Source organism: Aspergillus brasiliensis (assembly GCF_001889945.1).
Source record: "Aspergillus brasiliensis CBS 101740 unplaced genomic scaffold ASPBRscaffold_4, whole genome shotgun sequence".
Taxonomy (NCBI): Eukaryota; Fungi; Ascomycota; class Eurotiomycetes; order Eurotiales; family Aspergillaceae; genus Aspergillus; species Aspergillus brasiliensis.
The window spans coordinates 15,187-29,584 of NW_027137445.1; the positions used below are offsets into that span (position 1 = coordinate 15,187).

A 14,398-nucleotide genomic window follows, 5' to 3' on the forward strand; every position below is an offset into this window, starting at 1 on the left:
AATCAGATGATTTTTGCACTGTGCATGGATATTCATGTACCATTATTCCTATACGCCAGGGATGTTATGTACATGCTCCCCCACTCCCAACGATCATCTATAGACCAGACAATGTCAGAAGCTTAGTGCTGGTAAAAACATGCCAATTACTCCGCAATAACCCCGAAATTAACCCTGCCAGGGGCCCAGAGTCATAGCATAATAGCAGCCAATCACTCCTTACTACCCCGCTCGTTGCACCGCATAGGGCTGAGACATGCGATGGTGTAGTGGCCACCCATGCCGATTAGCCGGGGCTCATGGAATTATTCCGGGATTACCCTACAATGGGTGCATCTGCCTCGGTACAAATTCCCGAATTCCATGGTAAATAGCCATCGATATTCCAAACTCATCTGAGTAGTTAATACCAATGCACCACCATTCCTTTATAGCATAGTATTGAGACTACTATGGTTGTCATTGTACAACAAACATATGTATACGCTCTAGGACAAGATTATTTACTTGATATAAGGAGGAAGAACCCCCGAATCAGCTCGAAATGCCTCATCTTCACACAACATTGGATATTGACGACCCCGATCATACGACACATGTACCGGAACCCGTAATCGGAAACTCGTCTGTCTCGAATGATCCACCTCGACAGAAATGAACATAGAGAGGCTATATCGCCGAGAGAGATACGGATGGGTGAACGTCGGAGGGAGGTAGTCGCGGATATCGAAGTCGAGAAGTAGGGGGGTAGTTGCTTGCCACGCTCTACATCCATGTTCATCTTCTATATCATCCAGAGTCAGAAGTCATAGCAATCCCGGGGAAGAAAAAGCAGCACATACCCCTCCCATGAGAATCACTCTCCCACGACGCGACGCGTAACTTCCGCTCCTGCATCAGACCAGTCCCTGCCGAATTCGCCACGAGCTTAAAATCCAGCAATTTGTTAGCGTCTTTCTCCAATGGAAGACGATCCTGAGGAGAAACAGATACAAATGTCGTTGCGCGAAGGGACGTCTGAATCGTGGCATATATCCCTGGGGGATATATATGCTGTCGCGACGAATCCAAGCAGCGATAGCGCCATCTTAACGGGATTATCGTCGATACCACACTCGCACTAGAGTGGTTCAAACACAGCGGAGCAGGTTCCTCCGTATGAACAGATAGGTAGTACAAGTCGCGACGATGTAAGATATCGCGGACCCGCCGGGACATTTCCAGGGTATACTCGCCAGGAAAGTCAGAGACGCAAATGGGAGGAGAACATTCGCGTGCTGGAGCGAAAGTTACAGGTATTGCACTCTCGGCGATACAGATACATTCCCCTTGGGTGAATAGTCGGGCTTTGAGACAGTATTCTATGCGGCCTTGGCCGCGTAGGATGAGATCGTTATCGTTGGAACTGTATACGGGCATGGGTTTAAAGGAGATGGAGGGAGGTAAAGGCGTGCTGTCGTTATCGGAGGTGGAGGGAGAGTTGGCGGATCGGGGAATGTTAAAGTGGAATGGATGGTGGATTGTGCGCGAGGTTGTCTCGGTGTTGGGTTGTTGTTGTGATAGTTCGCGCACGTCGGATGCGCGGAGGAGCTGATGAGTTAATAAGGATTTATCGTCGGAGACGAAGGAGACTATCTTACGGTGATATTCTTTGCCAATCGCAGCAGCTGTGTCGAGATGTTCAGATTGATCGCTGTTGATAAATGGCCTGGTGTCGCGGTCAGAGTCGGATAGGGGTATATTGATAAGGGGGTTTACCTTCGAAGATGACTTCAACGAGATAGTGTTGCGATGAACTGGCAGTCTCGCCGTCTGGCATTGAGATGATAACATTGCCGTCAATGTGACCATCGGTGATTACATTCCTGCTGCCTGCTGAGTTCGCCTCTTCATAGTCTGGCGATGTGGAATTTCGTCCAGACTGTTGATTAACTTTGATATGAAGTCTCAGTGCCATTCTGAATCTGATCAGGATATCAACTTGACCATATCTCTAGCAGACGTGGATAGTTGTAGAAGAAAACTAACAGGAGCGCAGTAGTACACAAGAACCAGGCGAGCAAGCACGGAGCAAATTACTCTTCGTGACATGGACTGTCGCAGTTGAGTAGGTCATCGTGCAGCCCGGAAAGACGCTATCAGCCGGCCTGGCCTATAATAAGAATGGATGCCCCCCTCCCGGTAGGGCTGACAGGGGATGAACAGGGATCTGAGGGATTTTCCGGATTGTTGGCGGCGCCCCATGCAGCAGACTCGGTTGTGGTGCTTCTCATCCAAGCTTCGACTAGCACCATAGTGCTTATTAGCACAAAAGCTTAGCATACGTGGCTAGAAAGGAAATTGACAGATTTTTGGTGGAGTTTGCATAGGTCTGAGCGTTGACGTTGCACAGCAGCTGCGAATGGTCGGTCAGATGGAGCTGATTCTATCGGCTGCAGACTAAGTTCGGGCTCACTTAGCCGATGGTGGTCTCGGTAGAAGAGGGCTTTTCGGTCGACCTAATACAACCAATACTCTGTACTATGGTCTGAAAAGGATCTTGACATCATTAGTATTTGAATTATCTGTTTGAGCATGATAAGTTCAGGCTTATGGCATAGCAATCCAAATATAATTCGAGACTAAGTCTATCGATGTCTAACTACCCAATACATATTGGAAAAATGGTGTTACAGTAGAAAGTAAATCCCGTCCCGTGGACGCATCCTCAACATCATCTCACACTTAAGCAGCGGTCGAAGAGGGAATAGGACCGGACATGGACATGGAACCGGAAGGAGCACCACCGGCACCACCACCAGAGCCACCACCCATGGCAGAGCTCTCGGTGTTCTCGTGGCCGCCGGTCTCATCGTAGTAAGCAGCAATGCTGTAGTAGGAGTTGTCGGTGTAGTCGGCCGTGGTGTTGATACCGATCTGGATCCAGGCGAACAAGCCATCCTCAACGCGGTCACCGAGGTACAGGAACTCCGGGAAGGGGTCGTAGGCGCTGGAGGCCTGCTCAATACTCCACATGTCGTCGGCGTTGCTGGTGACGTCCTGGGTGTTGGTGGTGTAGGGGTAGGTGTTCTCGACGGCGGTGCGCAGGACCTCGTTCCAGAAGAGCTGGCCGATGTGGGCGACGCTGCCAGTGCCCACCTGCAGGGTGCCGTTGTTGCGGTTGATGGTCGAGTTGAGGTGGGTCAGGAGGTGAGTGTGGGTGGCGCGGCCGTCGTAGTGGCCAGGGAAGATGGTCTGGAAGGTGACAACTCCATCCTCATCGGTCTCCTGGATACCACGGAGGTAGGTCGAGTCCCAGCCGTCGGCGGCGTAGTTGCCACTGGTGGAGATACCGCTACACACTTAGCTATGGGACAAATTACGAGGTGGGAATTGAATCATACCTGTAAACACCGGTGGCGTTGGCGTTCCAGATGTCGACCAGAGCACCCTGCACGGGCAGGCAAGTGTTGACATCGATGTACTGCACCTCGAGGAACACATCAACACCATCACAGTACTCCTCCTCGACGACGTTCTGACGGATCACTTCACCCCAGACGTAGTAGGGGCCGTCGGTGATGGTGGGACTCAGGATGGAGCTGGTGTTGGCGCCGAAGATGTCGGCCTCGGAGGTCTCGGGGGAGTAGTTGACAATGCCGGTCCTGTTGTGGTTGATGGCTTCCCACTTCTCAAGGGCAGCAAGGTTACGGCGGAACTTGTGGGGAGCTATCTATGGTTAGACGATGCAATCGCGGCCGTTTGGATTCCTGCTTACCAGCAGTCACGCCCTTCTTGGAGCGCAGCTCGCGGGCAGTGTTGGCACGACGGGAGACGGAGCGCTGCTGAACCTGTCTAGCCTGCACGCTGTTGGAACAAGCATTGACTCCGTGTCTGGCCTGTTCCGCGAGAGCATCGCGAAGACGAATCTCCCGCTTCACGGCCTCGTGGTCATGTTTCTCGCCGGGGTGGGCGACGGCCAGAGTGGCCGCGGTGAGAGTAAGGAGCTTGGAGAAAAGCATGATGAAGCTGCGTAAATAATCAAGGTGATTGAGCTGCGATCTTGCTGTTGATGTTCCTCCCAGTTGTGGCTCAGGGTTGACTTTATATGCTCGACATCTTTGATGCCTGTTCTATCGCCGCGTCATCCAGTCCCATACTGGCGTGGCCATCGGACTACCAAGTGAGCCGTACACAGTCCCTAGCGATGAGTCTCAATATCTCGACTAGCCAGGGGCCTCGTCATCGTGTACCCTGGCGGCAATTGGCAGCCCTAAGAGAACCACGCAGATGCCGGTTGGGCAATGGCAGCTTCTTGGCGCCGCGTACGTGGATCCGCAGTGGAGGATAGAAGCTCAGGGAAACTGACCCTGGTAGGAGGAGGATCGACACGCAGCACGAATCACTATCGTGCGATTAGTACACATGGAGCGTCTGACGTTTTCAGATCAGGGATCCAGACAGCGTCCGCGGGTCTGGGGTATTCTTCGGGCCTTGGCTGTTGCTTCCGCCGATGCTGGATGGTAGCTTAGCGGTTTCATCTGCCAGGCCAAGGCCAGGACTGAGAGTTAGTCTCTCTCGTTGACACTATATCTGTATAGTGATTCGTAATCTCTTGACGAGGTAGAGTGAGGTATAGCATGGGAGGCAGTTGATGGAGGCAGTTGATGCGTGGAATTCAGCAGGTTTTGCCGGGTTGTGATCTCGTCCTGGCTCCGCGGTGTCGGAATATCACCCCTGCAACGGTGGAGTTATGCAAAGAATAGAAGCACAGGCCGCCCAATATACCTAATTTTGGCACACCGAAGCAGACATGAGCCGAAGCATTGTGTGTCGAAGGGAGGCGCAGTCCCAAACTGAAGAAGTTTGCGTATAGCTTCTTTCTTTCCGGAAACGGCAATGATTGCTGCACAAGTGTGGAAGTGCCGCTTAGTCAGATTTATTGTCTGTCTCGGCCACTGAAGAGCCATGATCGGGCAGTTGTGGATGCGTTCCAGTGGCATTACCGAGCCGATGACGCACAAATATCCGCCCTTTTTATTCGTCGTGCCAGAAGAAAAGCCATCGGAGCGTAACTTTCTCCCGTCCCTGGTACAGATATGATCTTTCGGTTGATGTATAGTGGAGCCTCATACTATCCCGTGAAACTGCGAGGAGGGTGGTTCCAAACAGTTTGGGTGCCTGCATCGCATGACAGACCGATGATTCTTCTCTGGACCCTCAATTGATAATCGGCAGAACTTTCGCCCGTGAGGCATAAAATCCCTCAGCCCCCTTCATGCCTAAGGCTGCAATAATGGTTCCCTGCAAGGGCCTTCTTCTATGTGGAATTCTTGCGCCTTTTGATTCTCTTCTATGGAGCCTTGGTGTGCTTTCCTGTAGGCTTTTTGGCAGCTATTCTATGAGTCGTTTCCACACTCGGTCTGCGGACTGCCTTGTTCTCGAGGCCGTATTTACTAGATCGCTACAACTTGGCGACAATATCGTCAGGAGGGTGTGAGAGGGTAAGCAGTGTAGAGACACTGCAGTCTTCACTGCTCATCTACACGACGGATCTATTACCCGGGACTGCTAAATGGTGGGCATGGACACTTTCGATCACCCTCGCGTGCTTGCCCGGTAACCCATGGGCAATAATTGACCTGCTAACCACCTGGACCTGCGTCAATCAGAACTGGAACTAAAGCTTCAATTAGTAGAATACGATAGGGCAAGCCTGGCCTCTACATCCAGCATTGAGACGATGTCATGTTTCTGTCTCTGTCTAAGGCAAGGGGTACTGGAAACCGGTAGATGACACCAACTGGACAGAGTATGAACTCAGGTCTGTCTCCGAAGACTTGAGTAATGCTGCCTCGTGTCATGATATTGGGTGCAGCTGCATGAGTGGCGATCTTCTAACTTTGGGCACACTGATCGGCGCGTTCCAGCCACCGCCATCTTATAACCTTCTTTGCGAACCAGACTTGCTAACAAGACCACACATCGATGCGCAAGTATCAAAGAATCAGAGATAACTACAGACGATGACTACCTCCAAAACCGAGCTCGACTATCACGTCGCAGATGACCTCGGCTACGGCCTCGGTAACGATACCACCGCAGCATTCCGACTGAACGGAATCTTCTACTTCTGGAAAGAAACCCTCGGCTTCAACATCCACCCCACCATCCGAGAATCCCTGCAGACGCCGAATCTCCGCATCGCAGATGTAGCCACCGGCACAGCGATTTGGCTTATAGACGTGGCAAACGAGCTTCCCGGGGCGACCCTCGACGGGCTCGACCTGACGCTCGACATGGCGCCTCCGGCAGAGTGGCTACCACCGAATATCACCCTACGTCAGTGGAACATATATGAAGACTTACCCGAAGAGCTGGTAGGACAGTTCGATCTCGTACATCTGCGATTACTACTACCGGTGATCCAGAATGGCGATCCCTCGTCAGTTATTCAGAAGATCGTCCGCATGTTGAAGCCCGGAGGATGGATCCAGTGGGATGATCTGAACATCCGCGAGGTGAAGATCTTCAAAGCCAGGCCGGAAGTCAAGACTGAGGCTCTGGAGTACCTCTCTCGGTTTTGGAATACAGGCGAGCGGCAGGAGTGGATTGGCCGTCTTCCGCAGAGTTTTGAACAGGAGGGACTGGAGAGGGCGGAGATCAGTCGATATGAGAACTTGAAGCAGTATCTGAAAGCGGACTGTGAGGGGTATATAGTGACTTGCGAGGAGACTGCACGAACACTGGCTAGGAAGGGGAAGGTGGAGGAAGCAAAGGAGCTATCTCAGATTGTTCATCAAGCATCCCTAGAAGCTGCAGCTGGCGCTGCTGTAGTGGCTACTAGGGTCGTTTGCATTGGACAAAAGCCGGCTGGAGCGGCGAACTAAGCCATTGTTTGAAATCCACAGGCAGACATGGTTTCCTACTAGTAGTAGTCGATCATATTTGGATTTGTAAGATCATAGAAGTAAGACATAGAGTGCCCTGGGAAAGTCAGATTTGCGAAATAGATAGTCAAACATGACGCATGATAGAAACATAACAGTCAGCTTCGATATTGTCCAACCGTCCGAGACACATCTGAACGCGTGCGACAACGCTCCCCTTCATAGCTAAACAAGACTGTACTGCGATATTACAGTGTATCTGCATGACCTTGTCGGTCTCTGTTTCTGTTGGGTGTATTGCAGGCAAGTTCAACATGGCCAGCTTGTTGTAAGTTTGTGTTACTAGATGTCTATATATAGTACTATATACTATATAGCAGGTGTTTGTCCAATACAGTATCAACATATTTAGATGCGATTGGACTAGTGTTTTACTCAAGCATCATAGTATGATCCTTTGAAAGATAAACGACTAGTCTTTGACCAGATTGATTTGCTGTCTTCTTACTCCTCCAATCTTTCTCTAGACCCAGCATCTCCACGTCTAAATACATAGTAATCTAACTTCAGTAAGCCCCAACCAGCCCATCACCAAATACGAGCACAAACCCTCCATACCACAGGAACATCCCACCAATATCTTATACTCAAGAACCATTCACACAACTCCTCAACAGCTCCCACAAATGCGGCTGCAAAAACTGCCTCTCGAGCCCCAACGTCTCCGCCAAAGACGACCGCCAGTTATCCTCCAACCAGAGCAAATCCTTCGGCTCAACCTCTCCGAGCGCCTGAACAATCATAAACCCGAGATACGTATCATCATCTTCGAGCGGTCTCGAGATCTTCAGCCATCGAGACCCGGGAAAGGCATGTAAAATATCCCCATCGATACAGCGGCGTTCGAGAGCATCGTAGTCATCATCTTCGCAGTGAAAGGTGCAGGTCAATAGATATCGATCAGAGTCTATGCACGCAGGTTTTGATTAGCGAAGACGTATCGTCGAAAAGAGTTTGGCATCCTACATACCAGTAATCCCCGCTTCATTCCCCTCACCGTTCTTGAGTACGAAGAGCTGCTGAAAGATCCTCGTATCGAACTCCGCAATCTCTAAACACGACTTATCCGTGCCCAGCATGGTGTGTGTTTTCGGGATGCGAGCGAAGTTTTCCGGCTCCATGAAATCTAAATCATCGCAATCGTATGCTGCAAGCCAGCGAAACTGTTTCTGCGGGCCTAGGGCGCGGAAGAATTCTCCCTTTCTAACGGAGCCGGTCTTAAGGACGTCGGGGACATGGTGTTCTTGGTACCATTGACTGAAGACGTCGTCTTGGACGGTGGGATCTCGGAGTCGGGAGGAAGCGTATAGCCAGAGGGGAGAGGAAGACATGATGGTGATGATTAGAGACACTACACTGTGTCAATAATGAATGTCTTGATCAAATGTATTTGTCCATCTCGAGTGCGAAGAGAGAACACGTCGCAAATAGATATATTCATGACACGGTCAATCGTTACCTCCCTCGGGAGCAGGAAGAACGGCCATGTTAGGAAACCACATTGACCTCTCGAATTGATATCAGACTGTATCGCGAAATGTGCGATGCGTCATATGACGCTATTCCCAGAGTGCCTGACGCCACGTAACTGAGCTACCAAGATCGTGCTTTAGACTATCCGGACACACGAACTCTGTCGCTGCTTGACCACTTTCTGGACAGCGAATCCCACCAATGAGTGCAGATAAGTCATCAATGAACCATGGAATTCCTCTATTAAAGCTGGGCTAGTCAGTAACGAGTAGTAGTCTCTCTAGTGAGTAGCAAGCCTGTCGAGAAGTTAATGCAACTTTTGTCAACGCATTGCCATCTGTATACATCCTTGACCGATCTTCCATCCGCTAATGTACCATTCATCAGAAACAATGCAAGCAGAGAGTTGCTTCTCAAGTTCGCTAAACCAACTTCATGAAAGCTTTTCCAATCGGTCTCATTGGCCCCTGTGACTGTGCAAAGTTAGAACCGAAACTGGGTCCTGGACCTGTCACCCAAAGCACCCGACATTGATCGACATCCACCTGCATGCAACAAGCATGCAACACTCATAATCAGATGACATATCGAGAACGATCGTACCGCCTAGAATGGCTTGCCCTTTTGCGGCAATTGCCTGCTTGCGGCTCTACATATTTGAATCTAGGCCATCACTCGTGCCGAAAGGTCTATCGCTCATATCAATACCCCATTTCACGTGAACTGTTGGTCTGATGCGACAGAGCAGGAGGCAAGTTATCAGTGTTGTATGAGCCGGTCGCATGTTTTATACTTCCAAGTACGGAGTACTATCCTCCTCTCATGGCGAGTTTCCAGGAAGCTGACTCCTTTCGCAGCTGGCGTCGTTATTCCAACTATATCAGAGACATATTCATTTCCAGGCTATTCAGTCACATCTCCTGATTCTGCTTCTCGCATGTATGTGTGAGTTGTAATCCTGCTACCTGGATTGATGCACATTATACCGGCAGCGGTAGGCTTTTACGATCCTGCTCTTGAAAACCAGAGTAAGCCGCGACGAAGCAAGTATGAGCTCTGTCCAGAATACGAAAATTAACCTCATGACACAAGGCAGCATTTGTTGTATCCGTACCTGCCATGCCATTCATCATGCCATGGGTCGAGATTTGAACCTTGCCAGTGCTCTGTCCTTGTGCACTGTCCCCTCCGGCAGTGGCTGAGACCGGGAAAAGTGTAGGCCCACGGCCTTACTTCAGTAGAACTTTGTGGAAAGTCAAAGATCCATGTGGCTTACAGCCGTGCAAGTTGGCTAAAGTAGTTACTTGCTTATCTTCGGGATGGCTGAAATAGTTAGACGGCATAGTTGACACTAGCCAGTTTCACGTCGTGTGTAACCGTTTTGGGGCGCAGGTCAATTACATCCCGCTGAGACCGGAATTCAAGGCAGAACATGAGATTAAAACAATCAATCTTGTTATTGTGTTGTCCTGCCTTAGCTGTTTCGTGGATTCGGGGGCCTAGCACCCGTAAGCGATGCAATATGGATGGATGTAACATTTTGTGAAATGTCCTCCCAGTCATTAGAAACCCAACATATAGGTCCGTCCGAAGGGGGTAGTGATTGTCGCTTTGGGGGTGTATTCCCACCTCCTTGCTTACCGATACGAGATATTATGCGACCTGTGGATTTGTGGGAGAGCTCGGTAATGCCAGGGCTCATTACCACGTGTATCACTGCTTTTAGCACTCTGTTGTATGCTGCGAAGCGCACCCGCATGGAATGTCTGGGTGGTGAGTTCTAGGTGGTTCTAAGGAGGGTAATTGGCAGGGTATTTCCGGTCCCATATCTCCACTCTGTCCCCGCAATCCACATCGCTATGTGCCATTCGGTTGTGCCTATCGTGGTCGCTTATCCTGGCAAGCAGCTCGATATTCGTTTTGACTCATTGCTTGACACGCAATTAGGCGTACAGCCTCTCAGAACACGTGGACTGATGCATGGACATCTCAATGTGTCTCATGCAAGTAAATAGGTTCGGATTTGAGCCTTAAGGCTGAAAGTACTACTGTCTGCCATGTGATGGGGAAGATGAGAGAGGCTGTCAGACCATGCCTCCCTGCCGGATTACCCCGAGCGCAGTGTTTTGGCTGTTTGACTCCAGACGGCTTGCGGGCCATGGCCAGCGATTGGACGGGCCAAGAGCTGGGCGCGGTCATCTGCAAGCAACAGGATCCGTGGGAAGCTTTGGTAGCTTTTGACGGGCAGCGCCACGTCGGATAGATCGGCCGCCACCTACGTGCCCTCGATCAGATGGAACACCGCCAAGGGAGCCAATGCGACACAAGCAACCAATGACCCAGGACGTCAAAGGGTTAATTCTCTCATTTCTACGGCGTAATCCACTCCTGATGCCGAGTAATCTGTGGAAGGTTTGGATGAAGGTCGAGGGGAAAGCTGAGATCACGTGGGACATCCGCGGAGGCCTGAGGCCGATATTTCGCCGCATTGGGAGATCCCGGCCTGTAACAATTTTGTCACAATTGGAACGATAATGTGACAGGCAATTCGGTCAGTCATTAATTTCCCTAACTTCACTAACCCCCAACCGGCTCACGTTAGCTCATCGTAGCTCACCGTAGCCCACCGTAGCGTGGGATTGCACTCAAATCACAGCTCTTGTCAGCAACCGAAGTTGGGTTAGGCAGACCCACGGCTGTCTCGTGGTCTAACCATTGCTGCATCCCGTCATGTTGGAGTGGCCTACCAATCCCCGTGGGGTTTCCCCAGCCGGGGATCTGCTTCCACGCTATTCAGTCGTCCATGTACGGAGTCCACTGGCCTTATCCATGGTTGACTTTGACCTCCCTCATCTTCTCATACCTATCTGGGGCATGTCTTGTCGGCGCCCGACCGCGACCACCGACGCCGGTCTTGGTCCTCCTTTCAACCCCTCCTTTGCGGAGACCAGGCCTCCTTCAATGCATCCTGGGATGACGGCATGGAAACAGCCATCCTGGTCTAAACGGGCCAATCCAATTCATTGCTCGGTGCCCACTTCGACTAGGATGTAACGGAGCCTTGTGGTTCTAGTGGTTAAAATATTGCTAATCCTCCAGGTGCCACCTGGTTGGCTGGCACACGCGTAGCAGTCGGTATATGCCGCATCAAAGAACTCTGCGATTAGTCGAACTCTGTATCCATGAGCCGTTTTGGCCAGGTCGTTGTCTCGTCGTCATTCGGCAAAATGCATTGACGGGATCCACCCCTGAGGACAAGGCTCTCGCGTGAGGTTTGATAAATGGCCGGGGTCTCTCCCACCTCCCCCGAGGGCTTTGATCATCCCTGAAAGGTGAAAGGTGATTGTCATCTTGCGCAAGCCCCGAGTCGTGCGACTGAAGTATGTTTTTGTTGGCCTCCAAGCCACAGTCGCGTAGAAAGTTCAAGGTATCGGCCTTCCGGTTCCTCTCCATCACTTGAAGTACACTCTCCTCTCCATTGCTTTTCACGTCAGCAAGAGTCTAGCCCCGTCTACTGTGTGGATAGCTTGTCGCCAGTTGATTTCTCGCGATGGATGGAGAAGGGGTCACGGCCAAGTCCGTCCACAAGGACGAAAGCCCTGCCAGTGTTGAGCACGCGGAAAAGCCGCAGCAGCGACACGATGTCTTCGACATTGAAGGACGATCGGGCGGGCTTAATGCCGTGTTTGAAAACCCCTTGGCGGGTGTTCCTCGGGAGCAACTCCTTGACGACGTAGAGCGCTTCTGTCGCCAGTACGGTCTCGAAGCCCACCTGGACGAATTTCGTAAAGGCGCCCTGATCTCACAGAATCCGCAGGGTGCATTGGACCTCCCTGACTTGACCGAGGCGGACAAAGAAACCCTCCGGAGGGAACAGACGCATAAATGGTCGCAGCCTTGGCAGCTCTACTTCATGGCCGGTAAGTGGTTTGCGCTGTACTGCCCGTCATGACCTTCCTCGTCCCAGTGCTGATGATGCTTCTATAAAGCCATGTGCTCTCTCGCCGCCGCTGTACAGGGAATGGATGAAACTGTCAACAATGGCGCCCAGGCGATCTATCTCGATGTATGTGCATACTCGTCTTGATACTCAAGCGGTCCATACTAACAATAAGCAGGAACTTGGGATTACTGCTCCCCGGTTTTCAGACCAAATGCAAGATTATCTTACCGGCCTCATCGTTGGCGCTCCCTATCTTGCATGTGCAATTCTCGGTTGCTGGCTCACCGAACCCATGAACAGATACTTGGCGCGCCGTGGGACAATTTTTTGGTCCTGTTTCATTGCAGCTGTAGCCTCCATCTGGGAAGGCGTAGCTAATTCCTGGGTCAACCTCTTCATCGCACGATTCGTCCTTGGCCTTGGAATCGGCTCCAAATCGTCGACCGTGCCCGTGTACGCGGCCGAATGTTCCCCGGCCCCCATCCGAGGTGCCCTAGTCATGATGTGGCAGATGTGGACAGCGTTTGGCATCATGCTTGGTAATATCATGGGCGTCGCTTTCATGGGCGTATCGAGGGATCTCTCCTGGCGTCTTATGCTCGGATCAACCGTGGTCCTGCCCCTCATCGTCTGCGCGCAAGTCTACTTCTGCCCGGAGTCCCCTCGGTGGCTCATTCAACACAACCGAATTAATAAGGCTTTCGAGTCCTTCCGCACGCTCCGGCCGACTGATCTGCAAGCGGCCCGGGATTTGTACTACGCGTACGTCCAGGTAGAGCTGGAGCGGAAAGTCAACACCGGCAAAAACTTCTTCTCCATGTTCCTGGAGCTCTTCACGATCCCACGCAATCGTAGAGCCACGCTCGCTAGCTGGATTGTCATGTTTCTCCAGCAATTCTGCGGAGTCAACATCATTGCTTATTATTCCACAACAATTTTTCAAGATTCTGGATATAGTATCCAAGAAGCCCTGTTGGCGAGCATGGGGACCGGTATCCTGAACTGGGTCTTTGCGCTCCCCGCATTTTTCACGATTGACACGTGGGGCCGCCGGAACCTGCTGCTTTTTACCTTTCCATTCCTAGCCATCTGCCTTCTTTGGACTGGGTTTTCATTCTGGATTGAGCCATGGAACGATACCAGCAAGAAGCGGGTGGCAATGGTCACGACGGGCCTATATCTGTTCGAGGTATTCTACTCCCCGGGCGAAGGGCCCGTGCCGTTCACCTATTCTGCCGAAGCCTTTCCACTGCAGGTACGTGAGGTTGGCATGTCATGGGCCACTGCGACAACATGGTGCTTCAACTTCATTCTGTCTTTCACCTGGCCTATGCTCCTGCGAGCATTCAAGCCTCAGGGTGCCTTCGGATGGTATGCCGCGTGGTGTGTGATTGGATGGTTCTTAGTCCTTCTGTTTGTGCCAGAGACGAAAGGTAAGTATTGGATTTCGCCGGGGTTCAGGGCCAACGCTAACATTGGATAGAACTCACACTCGAAGAGCTTGACCAAGTCTTTTCGGTGTCGACGCGCAAGCATGCATCCTACCAGTTGAAGAACGCCTGGTGGCATTTCCGTGTTTGGGTGCTTCGACAGAAGTTGGAGCCATTGCCCAAGTTTTATGAGCATGCGGAGAACCTGGCGGAAGGGCACGCGGAGGGCCACCCGCAGGAGTATAACGAGAAATGATCGGTTCTGAGCTATGGGATAGCTGTTGGTAGCCAGGCAGTAGTTGTCTGAGGGCTGTGTGGCGATGGTTGGTCTAATGGTTGTGGTAATATGTCAGTTGAAGGATGCGAGTAATAGTCGTTTGATACCTGAGATTAATAGTGAAGAATAATATCTGCTTTCCATAGTCCCTGACAAGGCATGAAAGGCCACAGGTAACTTGTAGCTGGGGTGCGTTGGTGCTCGAGAGAAGTGTCAAAGTGAAGTGGACATGGTCTGGTTGTGTATTGGTATCTCCTTTCAAGGAAGTAGCAACTAGAACAAACATATCAGGTGACCGTGTCTGCAGCATTGTACTGTATTGTCGAAATAATAGCTCCCTCTTGTC

The 14,398-nt window shown here is 51.3% G+C and overlaps 6 protein-coding genes across 6 annotated transcripts; 2 read left to right on the forward strand and 4 right to left on the reverse strand.

Moving 5' to 3' along the window:
- Positions 1 to 503: 503 nt before the first annotated feature.
- Positions 504 to 1,957, reverse strand: ASPBRDRAFT_53309 (uncharacterized protein; the record flags this gene model as incomplete). The annotated part of the gene is made up of 4 exons (XM_067627047.1): positions 504 to 763; positions 843 to 1,590; positions 1,641 to 1,708; positions 1,759 to 1,957. 4 exons carry the CDS (start codon positions 1,955 to 1,957, stop codon positions 504 to 506), a joined length of 1,275 nt encoding a protein of 424 aa, XP_067480314.1.
- A 536-nt stretch (positions 1,958 to 2,493) lies between these two features.
- On the reverse strand, positions 2,494 to 4,449 carry ASPBRDRAFT_490899 (intradiol ring-cleavage dioxygenase). The gene is made up of 4 exons (XM_067626246.1): positions 4,349 to 4,449; positions 3,758 to 4,180; positions 3,384 to 3,708; positions 2,494 to 3,334 (listed from the first exon to the last, which is right to left on the reverse strand). Exons 2-4 carry the CDS (start codon positions 3,999 to 4,001, stop codon positions 2,725 to 2,727), a joined length of 1,179 nt encoding a protein of 392 aa, XP_067480315.1. The 5' UTR covers positions 4,002 to 4,180; positions 4,349 to 4,449; the 3' UTR covers positions 2,494 to 2,724.
- A 1,556-nt stretch (positions 4,450 to 6,005) lies between these two features.
- Positions 6,006 to 6,869, forward strand: ASPBRDRAFT_28342 (class I SAM-dependent methyltransferase; the record flags this gene model as incomplete). The annotated part of the gene is made up of 1 exon (XM_067622498.1): positions 6,006 to 6,869. The coding sequence occupies one exon, from the start codon at positions 6,006 to 6,008 to the stop codon at positions 6,867 to 6,869; it is 864 nt and encodes a 287-aa protein (XP_067480316.1).
- Positions 6,870 to 7,516: 647 nt separating this feature from the next.
- Positions 7,517 to 8,260, reverse strand: ASPBRDRAFT_28343 (uncharacterized protein; the record flags this gene model as incomplete). Its single annotated transcript, XM_067622499.1, has 2 exons — positions 7,517 to 7,836; positions 7,900 to 8,260. 2 exons carry the CDS (start codon positions 8,258 to 8,260, stop codon positions 7,517 to 7,519), a joined length of 681 nt encoding a protein of 226 aa, XP_067480317.1.
- A 2,755-nt stretch (positions 8,261 to 11,015) lies between these two features.
- Positions 11,016 to 11,177, reverse strand: ASPBRDRAFT_120964 (uncharacterized protein; the record flags this gene model as incomplete). The annotated part of the gene is made up of 1 exon (XM_067617395.1): positions 11,016 to 11,177. A coding segment is annotated over one exon (162 nt), but the record flags the coding sequence as incomplete, so codon positions are not given.
- Positions 11,178 to 11,687: 510 nt separating this feature from the next.
- ASPBRDRAFT_40703 (sugar porter family MFS transporter) lies at positions 11,688 to 14,286 on the forward strand. The gene is made up of 4 exons (XM_067624412.1): positions 11,688 to 12,322; positions 12,392 to 12,468; positions 12,521 to 13,778; positions 13,829 to 14,286. Exons 1-4 carry the CDS (start codon positions 11,953 to 11,955, stop codon positions 14,029 to 14,031), a joined length of 1,908 nt encoding a protein of 635 aa, XP_067480319.1. The 5' UTR covers positions 11,688 to 11,952; the 3' UTR covers positions 14,032 to 14,286.
- The last annotated feature ends 112 nt before the right edge of the window (positions 14,287 to 14,398 follow it).

What these genes read in the sequence shown, in the direction of transcription:
- ASPBRDRAFT_490899 (XM_067626246.1), bottom strand. Translation starts at nt 4,001, where the DNA reads ATGCTTTTCTCCAAGCTCCTTACTCTCACCGCGGCCACTCTGGCCGTC. An exon ending in CAAGAAGGGCGTGACTGCTG is followed by an intron (nt 3,709 to 3,757) that starts GTAAGCAGGAAT and finishes AACCATAGATAG; the next exon opens with CTCCCCACAAGTTCCGCCGT. An exon ending in AACGCCACCGGTGTTTACAG is followed by an intron (nt 3,335 to 3,383) that starts GTATGATTCAAT and finishes CTAAGTGTGTAG; the next exon opens with CGGTATCTCCACCAGTGGCA.
- ASPBRDRAFT_40703 (XM_067624412.1), top strand. Translation starts at nt 11,953, where the DNA reads ATGGATGGAGAAGGGGTCACGGCCAAGTCCGTCCACAAGGACGAAAGC. An exon ending in GCAGCTCTACTTCATGGCCG is followed by an intron (nt 12,323 to 12,391) that starts GTAAGTGGTTTG and finishes GCTTCTATAAAG; the next exon opens with CCATGTGCTCTCTCGCCGCC. An exon ending in GTTTGTGCCAGAGACGAAAG is followed by an intron (nt 13,779 to 13,828) that starts GTAAGTATTGGA and finishes AACATTGGATAG; the next exon opens with AACTCACACTCGAAGAGCTT.